General features: G+C 42.6%; 1 protein-coding gene across 1 annotated transcript in view; it reads left to right on the forward strand.

Moving 5' to 3' along the window:
• mthfs (5,10-methenyltetrahydrofolate synthetase (5-formyltetrahydrofolate cyclo-ligase)) overlaps positions 1–11095 on the forward strand; it is a 56422-nt gene extending 45327 nt beyond the window's left edge. Inside the window, exon 3 of the mRNA XM_028823142.2 lies at positions 10830–11095. Coding sequence (XP_028678975.1) covers positions 10830–11053 — 224 coding nt within the window. The 3' untranslated portion in view covers positions 11054–11095. The remainder of the gene's footprint in view (positions 1–10829) is intronic.
• Positions 11096–12105: the final 1010 nt, after the last annotated feature.

The following is a 12105-nucleotide window of genomic DNA, read 5'->3' on the forward strand; positions in this document are numbered from 1 at the left end:
ACTGGCAGTGACGTCCTCAGAAGGCCCAGAAACCGGAAGTGACGTCCTCCGAAGGGCCAGAAACCAGAAGTGCTGTCCTCAGAACGACCGGAACTGGAAATGATGTCATCAAAAGGACTGGAACTGGAAGGCTAATTGTTCATAGGTTCCACACCGGAAGTGACGTTCTCAGAAAAGTCAAAAACCAGAAGTGATATCATCAGAAGGGTCAGAACCAGAAGGCTCTTCGTTCGTAGGTTCCACAACGGAAGTGACGTTCTCAGAAGGGCTGGAACTGGAAATTATGTCATCAAAAGGACTAGAACCGGAAGGCTCTTTGTTCATAGGTTCCACACACCGGAAGTGACGTTCTCAGAAAAGTCAGAAACTAGAAGTGATATCAGAACGGTCAGAACCAGAAGGCTCTTCGTTCGTAGGTTCCACAACGGAAGTGATGTCCTCAGAAGGGCCGGAAACTGGAAGTGGCATCCTCAGAAGGGCCGGAACTGGAAGTGACGTCATCAATAGGGCCAGAACCGGAAGGCTCTTTGTTCATAGGTTCCATACCGGAAGTGACGTCCTCATAAGGGTCGAAAACCAGAAATGATATCATCAGAAGCATAGACATGCGGCATCTATCTGTATATGTCTATGATCAGAAGGGTCAGAACCGGAAGGCTCTTCGTTCATAGGTTCCACACCAGCAGTGACGTCCTCAGAAGGCCCGAAAACCAGAAGTGACATCCTCAGAAGGGCCGGAACTGGAAATTATGTCATCAAAAGGGCCGGAACCGGAAGGCTCTTTGTTCATAGGTTCCACACCTAAAGTGACGCCCTCCGAAGCATAGACATAGAATTACTAGACGCCTCATGACCAGCAGCATCATACGTCAACATCGCCGCCATATTGCGAGTGGCACTGCTGTGGAGTAAAGTAGTGGATAAAGATGCCTCACGCATGTACTGCTTGGGCTTGGACAAACCGCTGTACGCTCCAAACCAGATCCCGGGGGATTACATTTCATAGGTAAGGCTGAACAATTGTTTTGGTTATATTTAGCTACGCCAGGCTAAGCTAGCAAAGCTATGCATTTATGTGCTCAAGTGAGCCTCCAAACAACGTTTTGGCTAAACGTATTTAGTCACTAACTATGTAGATTGTTGTTAGCTGTTAATATGTCTCAAACTTTGAAGGTTTCCCCAAAGACATCCACCTCAGGAAGCAGTGGGAGGTAGCTCTTAGACGGGATTTTGAGAAAGCTGTCCTGTGATGTGTGCCGTGCTAGTCTGGTAACAGATGCTGTACCGGCATCATATGATCAAAGCTACCATTCACTCACATTAAAAAACAAAGGATGTTTGATGATTCCTTCTGAAGGTCCAGTCAAGGTGGTCAAAAGTAGCTGAGCATGTTATCTGACAGTCGACATTAGGGCAAGCTGTCAGTGGATCTTTGAACAATCAGTTTGTTCAGGCTGAGATTGGTTCAGATGATGTGTTTTTATCTCAAGGAGCTCATTGAGGAAACACAGTTTGAAATTGACAACCATCATTATATGCTCATGTCTTTAGTTGTCTGTCTTCCACAAACTAAGGCTGCACCACATCGCCAGACTGAATACTCTCAAATTACAGAGTGGCAACACACGGAAAAAGCTATGGAAGACAGTTCTGTGTCTAGGATTTTAGATCCTATCCTGTATATATTTAAGTAACTACATTGTGTGTTTGTGTGTGAGAGAGATTGAGAGAGGAATGAGTGAAATATTTTCAGAAATTATTAAGCCAATTTGTATATAATAAAATGGTTTATTTTTGTCACTGAGTGGATCATTTCACTTTTAGAAGAAAGACCAGACTGCCAGTTGCAGTCTAATTATTTTGACTTTCAGACATTGGTCAAGTTTTTGTCTCAATAATTAATAATAATAACAATAATACATGTTATTTAATTGGTGCCTTTCTTAAGGTCACCTTACAATAAAATTAAACAACATTAGTAAAATTAAAACAAGAAAATGATAAATGAAAAAGCAATAATTAGCAAACAAACAAAGATAACTGGCAGTAACAGTGCAAAATTCACAATTGGTATGCCAGTTTGAAAAGATAAGTTTTGAGGGCAGTTTTAAAATGTGTTATTGAATCGAGCGGACGGATATGAGAGGGACGAGAATTCCAGAGTTGAGGAGTACAATGAGAGGACACTCGAGCTCCCATAGCACTGAGTTTGATGTGCGGTACAGAAAGTCGAGCTGCAGATGATGATCTGAGTGAGCGAGAGGAGTGTCAGTCTGGAGGAGATCAGTGAGGCTGTGGAGAGCTTTAAATGTTAAGAGCGGTATTTAGTATTGTAATCGGTAGTTAACAGGGAGCCAGTGAAGTTGAGAGAGAATCGGTGTAATATGTTCAGTGGATTTACAACAGCAGGTTATTATCCTGGCAGCAGAATTTTGAAGATGTTTTAAGCAGTGGATACGTTTTTGTTGGGTGGCAGATAGAATAACATTACAGTAATCTATACATAAGGTGACTCTGGCATTAACCGATACTTCAGTACTGTGTTGCGTAAGAACAGGACGAACTCTAGAAGTGTTTCAGAGATGGAATAAGGCAGTCCGAGAAATGTTACTTATATGGGAGGAATTATTTAATAATAATAATAATTATTATTATTATACTTAATAATTGCCATTATTAGTGTATAAATTGATATAGATAATTGCATTTATATGATTCGCCAAAATCCGTTGTATGTAAACGATACTGTTTTATTGTTTTTTCATCAGAAAACCCGTTTTCCACGTCTACCTGTATTAGTTTAAATGGCACTTTTGCCACTCGCAATATGGCGGACGTACTGACGTATCGTGTCGACTGGGCAACACAGTGCATGCACCGTCTATCTATATACGTCTATGCTCAGAAGGCCCTTAAACGTAAGTGATGTCATCAGAAGGTCCGGAACTGGAAGTGATGTCATCAGGGCCAGGTGGGATTTCCCATGAACGGTCTGCAGGAAGGTGAGAAAAAAAGGTCAGCACACTCCGCCATCCCCTGGTCTGCCGTGGAATTACTCTCATTTATGCCCTTTAGCTGCCTCCCATGCACACGTGTGTGTGACAGTTGATAAGTTTGAGGAAAACAAATACATTTAAGAAAATAACAAGTGTGATGAAAACCACGCAAGTCATTTCTCGTGCTGTGGAGAGCTGAAGGCGCGGCGGCTCCATTTTGTCCAGAGGTTTGAACTCGGCGTCTAACCCTTTACCCCAGTCTTGATATTTCTGTTTGCTTAATTACTTTCTAAAACATTATTTCTCCTGCCACTAATATTCTTTGAAGCAGTGGCGTTAATTTGCAAGGATGCTCAAAACTCTGATTACCCTAAAAAAATATCTCATTTAAAGCTCCGGAGTATTTCCCAAGTCTGAAAAGACCCCATTAACAATTCTGTTACTGAAGCGGCACCGTTAAAATGTAATTTCTCTGAATTCATAGGAAAAAAAAAACAAAAAATCACCCAGAGGCAATTTCAGTTTAATGGCAGTGTTGTGCTAGTTTTTGTGATTTGGAAATTAGGAATAAGCGGTTATTTCGTTTTGCTTTCCACAATTGCTGCACTCACACTCACACACACTCTTTGACTTTACTTTCGGATCTGGCTGTGGACTTTATATGATTCAGAGTTTCTCAACCTTTATGGTGCCGTGACTCGCTGTTTTCATGTATGTGTCTTCATGACTCCCCCTCAGTGAATCGAGCACCACTATCAAAGGGTTGGGGATGCCCCCGTTGGGGAATCAAGCATGATCATCAGAATGGTGGGCGGTGTACCCCTTGGTGAATTGAGCACAATCATCACAACAGGGGGGCAGTATCCCCCTTAGTGAATTGAGCACAATCGTCAGAATGGTGGGCAGTATCCACGTATGAGATGAGCGTTCAGAATACCATTGTGAATTTCCCCTTGGGATTAATAAAGTATCTATCTATCTATCTATCTATCTATCTATCTATCTATCTATCTATCTATCTATCTATCTATCTATCTATCTATCTATCTATCTATCTATCTATCTATCTATCTATCTATCCTGATCATCATGCTCAGTTCACCAAGGGGGATACTGCCCACCACTCTGATGAGTGGTTCTATTCTGGGTCCGCTGCTTTTCTCAATCTACATGCTTCCATTAGGTCAGATTATCTCAGGTCACAACGTGAGCTACCACAGCTATGCTGATGACAAACAGCTATATTTATCAATAGCACCTGATGACCCCGAGTCTCTTGATTCACTAACACAATGTCTTACTTGTAGTAGTTCTGAATGGATGAATAGTAATTTTCTAAAGCTAAATAAAGAGCAAACTGAAATTTTAGTGATTGGCAATAATGGATACAATGGATACAAAGAGGCTATTAGAAACAAACTGGATGCATTAGGATTAAAACTAGACAGAGGTAAAGAGCTTAGGGGTAACTGATGACTGTAATCACTAGGACAGCATTTTTTCACTTAAGAAACATAGCAAAAGTTAGACCTCTTATATCATTGAAAGATGCTGAGAAATTAGTTCACGCGTTTGTTTTCAGTCGACTCGATTACTGTAACGCACTCCTCTCAGGAATACCCAAAAAAGACAAATCGTTTGCAACTAGTGCAGAATGCAGCTGCTAGAATCCTAACCAGGAAAAGAAAATCCGAGCACATCTCTCCAGTTTTGATGTCTCTACACTGGTTACCTGTGTCATTCAGAATTGACTTTAAAATACTGCTTATGGTTTATAAGGCCTTAAATAATCTCGCTCCATTTTATATATCGGAATGTCTGACGTCTTATTTTCTTCTTTATTTTTTTTTAAACTTAAAAGAAGTGGTGAGGCGGCCTTCTGCTGTAATTCCAGTAGGAATTCACCAGGCTAATACAGTGGAGCACTTTAAAAAACTGCTAAAAACACATTACTTTAACATGGCTTTCTCATAAATTCACTTTAATTTAATCCTGATACTCTGTATATCAAATTCATTATAACTATTCATGGTGGCTCTAAAATCCGTACGAACCCCTACTCTCTCTTCTGTTTCTTTTTCCGGTTTCTTTGTGGTGGCGGCGCCGCCACCATCTACTCAAAGCACCGTGATGTTCCTACATTGATGGATTAAATGGACCATCATCATCAAGTCCTTCCGTGAGAACCTTAAATACAAAGAGGACTATTTCATTTATGTTAGGTAGAATGCCCAGAGGGGACTGGGCGGTCTCGTGGCCTGGAACCCCTACAGATTTTATTTTTTTCTCCAGCCGTCTGGAGTTTTTTTGTTTTTGTTTTTTCTGTCCTCCCTGGCCATCGGACCTTACTCTTATTCTATGTTAACTAATGTTGTCTTATTTTAATTTCTTACTTTGTCTTTTATTTTTCTTCATTATGTAAAGCACTTTGAGGTACTTTTTTGTATGAAAATGTGCTATATAAATAAATGTTGTTGTTGTTGTTTATTTCCTGCTATTGACTTCTGGATGTCCTAAACAAGATGGAAGGCAGCACCTTCTGGAGAATGCCCTGACTGCTTTCATTTGGCCCCAAAGCACGATTGGTCTCCCTATCGTGGTCTGCACACTTTCACTCCTTCTATTCCCATTCTTTACTTGTTAATCCTTGTCACACAGGCGCATCGGAGGACCTCCTCGCAGGCTCAGTTGATGTATGTAGTGACCCACCGAGGCGAGAGGGGGCCACTGCTGCTAATGCTGTTATCTCCGGGAAGCCATCCCTTCCAGTCCAACCACCGTAAAACCCTGGGCATCCTGGAAGGAGGCGTCATTACTGGACGGTGCTCCACAAGCAGCGACTGTAACCCCCTGACACTTTGTTGTTGTTTTCCCGCATTCGGGACATACACAATAGAGGGTCATTTCTGTTTGTTAGTGTTTTCGTTTGTCCACGGTGTCATTTTTGGCCAGAGCATCCAGCAAGATGGAGCTCCGCTAAAGACGATCATTGATTTGAATTCCCGCCTGAAGGGACGCACACCAACGAGCGCTGTCTCAGTTCTTTTTCTCGTATTTTTTGTGTCTTCCGACGAATACAAATGGACAAACTGGTTGACACCCCACAATTTCTTGCCACAGTCCTGAGTTGTCATTACCCTTCCAACTTCTGTTTTTTTATTTTTTAACGTTTTTGTCTCTTTGCATAGAGAGCCACATGGCGCCCTCTCCTATAAAACGTTACTGGTCACGAGGGACCCTGGTGAGCTTAGCCCTCAATTTCTTTTAGTGGCTTTAAGTGAAGTCCACTGGTCGCTGACCTTCATACTGGCCTGTGCCTAAAACAAATGCTGAATCAGTCACTTAAGGGGTCCCCTGGAAGCTCTGAGAGCTACTGGTACAGGTCTACATCAAGAACCCAGAACACTTGGAGTGGGCGAGTGTAACCGACTGCAATCCGCCTTTCTCTGCATTGTGTAGATGATCACCACATTGTCACGTAGGGTTAAAACACAAGCTTTTATTTTCCTCTTCAAGAAACTCTTTTCAAAACAAAAGGAAAAAAATGGACAGGGCGTCACAAACGTCTTCTCCCCTATGCCCCACAGCATCCACCGCACTTCTTCCCTTTTTATTTATACAAACACATTGCATATAAAACTATTTACAAAAAAATGACTCAAAGACAACTATTTACAATACACATCGCTTTATACAAAAAAAAATCCAAATTTTATAATTACATATTCTTAACAAAAAAAAAAAGAAAAAAATATATATAGCATACCTTTTCAAAACAAAAGGTGTCACATAAACATCTCCTCCCCTATGCCTATTAAGTAATAAATTAAATCAATTACAAATTATTAATACAAAATAAATGAAATAAAAATCGGGAAAAACTTAGGGAGAACTGAAACCGCAACCTACCCCACAGCATCCACCGCGCTTCTGGCGTTAGAGCCAAAAAACGTGGTGCATGCAGGTTGTGAGGTGTGACGCTAATTAACGTCCGTACTACAACAAATGTGCAGCAGGTTAGGGTGATAAAGGATAAAGATGGAAACGTACTCACAAGCGAGGAGAGTGTGTTGAGCAGATGGAAAGAGGACTTTGAGAGGCTGATGAATGAAGAGAACGAGGGAGAGAAGAGGTTGGATGATGTGGAGATAGTGAATCAGGAAGTGCAACGGATTTGCAAGGAGGAAGTAAGGACAGCGATGAAGAATGGAAAAGCCGTTGGTCCACGTGACATACCTGTGGAACCATGGAGGTTTTTAGGAGAGATTGCAGTGGACTTTCTAACCAGATTGTTTAATGGAATCTTGGAAAGTGAGAGGATGCCTTAGGCCACAGGTTCAACACGCCCTTGACCCTCTGCAGTTTGCATATCAGGAGAAGGTGGGAGCAGAGGATGCCATCATCTATATGCTACACCGATCCCTCTCTCACTTGGACAGAGGTAGTGGTGCTGTAAGAATTATGTTTCTAGACTTCTCTAGCGCCTTCAACACAATCCAACCTCTGCTCCTTAGGGACAAGCTGACAGAGATGGGATTAGATTCATACCTAGTGGCATGGATCGTGGACTATCTTAAGACAGACCTCAGTATGTGCGTCTTGGGAACTGCACGTCTGACATTGTGGTCAGCAACACAGGAGCGCCACAGGGGACTGTACTTTCTCCAGTCCTGTTCAGCCTATATACATCGGACTTCCAATACAACTCGGAGTCCTGCCATGTGCAAAAGTTCGCTGATGACACTGCTATCGTGGGCTGCATCAGGAATGGGCTGGAGGAGGAGTATAGGGACCTAATCAATGACTTTGTTAAATGGTGCGACTCAAACCACCTACACCTGAACACCAGCAAAACCAAAGAGCTGGTGGTGGATTTTAGGAGGCCCAGACCCCTCATAGACCCAGTGATCATCAAAGGTGACTGTGTGCAGATGGTGCAGACCTATAAATATCTGGGAGTGCAGCTGGATGATAAATTAGACTGGACTGCCAATACTGATGTGCTGTGCAAGAAAGGACAGAGCCGGTTATACTACCTTAGAAGGCTGGCGTCCTTCAACATCTGCAATAAGATGCTGCAGATGTTCTATCAGACAGTTGTGGCGAGCGCCCTCTTCTACGCAGTGGTGTGCTGGGGAGGCAGCATTAAGAGGAAAGACGCCTCACGTCTGGACAAACTGGTGAGGAAGGCAAGCTCTATTGTTGGCATGGAGCTGGACAGTTTAACATCTGTGGCAGAGCGAAGGGCGCTCAGCAGGCTCCTATCAATTATGGAGAATCCACTACATCCACTTAATAGTATCATCTCCAGACAGAGGAGCAGCTTCAGCGACAGACTGCTGTCACTGTCCTGCTCCACTGACAGATTGAGGAGATCGTTTCTCCCCCAAACTATACGACTCTTTAATTCCACCCAGAGGGGTAAACGTTAACATTCAACATTATACAAAGTTATTGTCTGTTTTTCTGTTTTTTCACCTGCATTGTTATCATTTTTTAATTTAATATTATTTATTGTATCAGTATGCTGCTGCTGAAGAATGTGAATTTCCCATTGGGATTAATAAAGTATCTATCTATCTATCTATCTATCTATCTATCTATCTATCTATCTATCTATCTATCTATCTATCTATCTATCTATCTATCTATCTATCTATCTATCTATCTATCTATCTATCTATCTATCTATCTATCTATCTATCTAAGAAGTGTACTGGTGCCGATATTTAAGAATAAGGTGGATGTGCAGAACTGCAGTAACTACAGGGGAATAAAATTGATGAGCCACAGCATGAAGTTATAGGAAAGAGTAGTGGAAGCTCAGCGAAGATGTGAGGTGATGATTAGTGAGCAGCAGGATGGTTTCATGCCAATAAAGAGCACCACAGATGTGATGTTTGCTCTGAGGATGTTGATGGAGAAGTTTAGAGAAGGCCAGAAGGAGTTGCATTACGTCTTTGTGGACCTGGAGAAAGCATATGACAGGGGGGCTCGAGAGGAGTTGTGGTATTGTACGAGGAAGTCGGGAGTGGCAGAGAAGTACGTAAGAGTTGTACAGGATATGTTAGAGGGAAGTGTGACTGTGGTGAGGTTTGCGGTAGGAGTGACGGAGGGGGATTGCATCAAGGATCGGCTCGGAGCCCTTTCTTATTTGCATTGGTGATGGACAGGATGACAGACGTGATTAGACAGGAGTCCCCATGGACTGTGATGTTTGCTGATGACATTGTGATCTGTAGCGATAGTAGGGAGCAGATTGAGGAGACCCTGGAGAGGTGGAGATATGAGAGGAGAGGAATGAAGGTCAGTAGGAACAAGACAGAATATATGTGTGTGAATGAGAGGGATGTCAGTGGAATGGTGAGGATGCAGGGAGTAGAGTTGGTGAAGGTGGATGAGTTTAAATACTTGAGATCAACAGTAATAATAATAATTAATAATAATAATAATTTTTTGCATTTATATAGCGCTTTTCTCACTACTCAAAGCGCTTAGCAATTGCAGGTTAAGGGCCTTGCTTAAGGGCCCAACAGAGCAGAGTCCCTTTTGGCATTTACGGGATTCGAACCGGCAACCTTCCGATTGCCAGTGCAGATCCCTGGCCTCAGAGCCACCACTCCGCAGTACAGAGTAATGGGGATTGTGGAAGAGAAGTGAAGAAGAGAGTGCAGGCAGGGTGGAGTGGGTGGAGAAGAGTGTCAGGAGTGATTTGTGACAGATGGGTACCAGCAAGAGTGAAAGGGAAGGTCTACAGGACGGTAGTGAGACCAGCTATGTTATATGGGCTGGAGACGGTGGCACTGACCAGAAAGCAGGAGACACAGCTGGAGGTGGCAGAGTTAAAGATGCTAAGATTTGCATTGAGTGTGACGAGGATGGACAGGATTAGAAATGAAGACATTAGAGGGTCCGCTCAAGTTCGACAGTTGGGAGACAAAGTCAGAGAGTCAAGATTGTGTTGGTTTGGACATGTGCAGAGGAGAGATGCTGGGTATATTAGGAGAAGGGTACTAAGGATAGAGCAGCCAGGGAAGAGGAAAAGAGGAAGGCCTAAGAGAAGGTTTATGGATGTGGTGAGAGAGGACATGCAGGTGATGGGTGTAACAGAACAAGATGGAGAAGGCAGGAAGATATGGAAGAAGATGATCTGCTGTGACAACCCCTAACGGGAGCAGCCGAAAGAAGAAGAAGACTACAACAAATTATAATTGTTAGTATGCTATTAACTATTTACAGGGATCAACTCTTTTTGGGAAAGTTTATAACTGAAAAAAAACAAAATGATAAATAACACTTTACACTTTGCTACACGAGCGCCACAGCGGCTCTTCCCATTCACACTTTGTGCGTGACGCAGTCATCAGGCTGCCTTCCCTCAACTACAGCGCACTCCTGCTAAACAAACTAAACGGGCGCCTCCTGCTGGAAGGTGAGTGCCTGGCAGCTTTCTTCTGTAACATGCCAGATGGAAAATAAAAGTCCATAAAAGGTAAAAAAAAAAAAGAATATTTATGCAAATGTTTGGAGTCAATCTTCGATGGACGATATCATCTATCACGACTCCACACACAGTGACTGGGCATGAAATTCAAACCCAGAACTCTGGATCTACAAAGCAGAAGCCCTAAACATTGTGCCACCATATTACTCCACAATGTAGTAAGTTCTTATAAATTACCCAACCAGTCTGTAATTATTTTATACCCCCTTTGAATTTACTGCTCTCTGGAAAGGATTTTTTTTTTTTGTTGTTGAGTAATTTTATTCATTACCCTCATCGCTCTTTATCACTTACTGTATTTTGAAGTTTATTTTTCTGTCTCTTCACAGGTGGACTTGATTTGATTCTTATGCCTGGCCTGGGATTTGACAAAAATGGCAACCGCCTGGGCCGTGGAAAGGGATATTATGACAGTTTCTTGGAGCGATGCCTGAAGCACCCTAAAGGAAAACCCTACACCATTGCGCTGGCTTTTAAAGAGCAGGTCTGTGAGGAGATTCCTGTCACCGAGAACGACATACAAATTGACGAAATATTATATGAGTGCACTTAGCTGTGGTTTCAAATAAAACGGCTCCAGTTGTTCCTCTTTGTATTCCTATTGGTTGCCTGTGCCTCTGACCCTAAAACTGTCACATAACTTGTAGTCACAGATGGGACCAAAACAGAAATCTGACAAAAGATATGGGATTATCGATTAAGGGGTTTTGATGTTTTTAAGAAAGCCGTTTTGAAAACCGGTTTTTCACTTTCCCATTGCAGCTTATTGAGTGTAGATTTTTGATTTGATTTATTTTATTAATCCCCGAGGGAGAATTGTCTTTTCTCATGACCTTTGGATTGTCGGAGTGTAGGGTCAGCCATTGTGCAGCACCTCAGGAGCAATTTTCAGGTTAAGGGTCTTACTCAAGAGCCCTAATGGAGTAGGATGGATGGGCAAAAATGGAAAATGTATTGATTTCAAATTAATGACCACACACCCGAGCTGACCGCGCTCAAGCAAAAGAAGATTAATGGATGCCATGATTGAAGTGTTTAAAATTATGAAGGGAATTAGTGTAGTGGATCGAGACTGGGACTTTAAAGGAACACGGGGGAACAGTTGGAAACTTGTTAAAGGGGAAGTTCAGAGAAATGTTAAGAAGTTTTTCTTAACACAGAGAATTACAGACACCTGGAATAAGCGACCAAGTCGTGTGGTAGACAGTAAGACGTTGGGGACTTTCAAAACTCGACTTGACGTTTTTTTTTTTGGAAGAAATAAGTGGAAAGGACTGGCAAGCTTTGTTGGGCTGAATGGCCTGTTCTCGTCCAGATTGTTCTAAAGTTAGAAGATATGGAAAAAGATGATCCGCTGTGGCAACCCTTAATGGGAGCAGTCGAAAGAAGAAGAAGTAAGCTACAAACGCATTACGTGGTGTTTTGCACACATACACACTGGGGCCAGTTTAGCATCTCTCATCTTCCTGACCTGCGCGTCTTCGGACTGTGAGAGGAAACCCATGCAGACATGAGGAACACATGCAAATACGGGGTGGACCCCGGAACGTGGACCCTGGTCTCCTTCCTGTGAGGCAGCAGCTTTACCACTGCGCCACCTAAAAA

This window comes from Erpetoichthys calabaricus, chromosome 17, assembly GCF_900747795.2.
Source record: "Erpetoichthys calabaricus chromosome 17, fErpCal1.3, whole genome shotgun sequence".
NCBI classification, from domain to species: domain Eukaryota; kingdom Metazoa; phylum Chordata; class Cladistia; order Polypteriformes; family Polypteridae; genus Erpetoichthys; species Erpetoichthys calabaricus.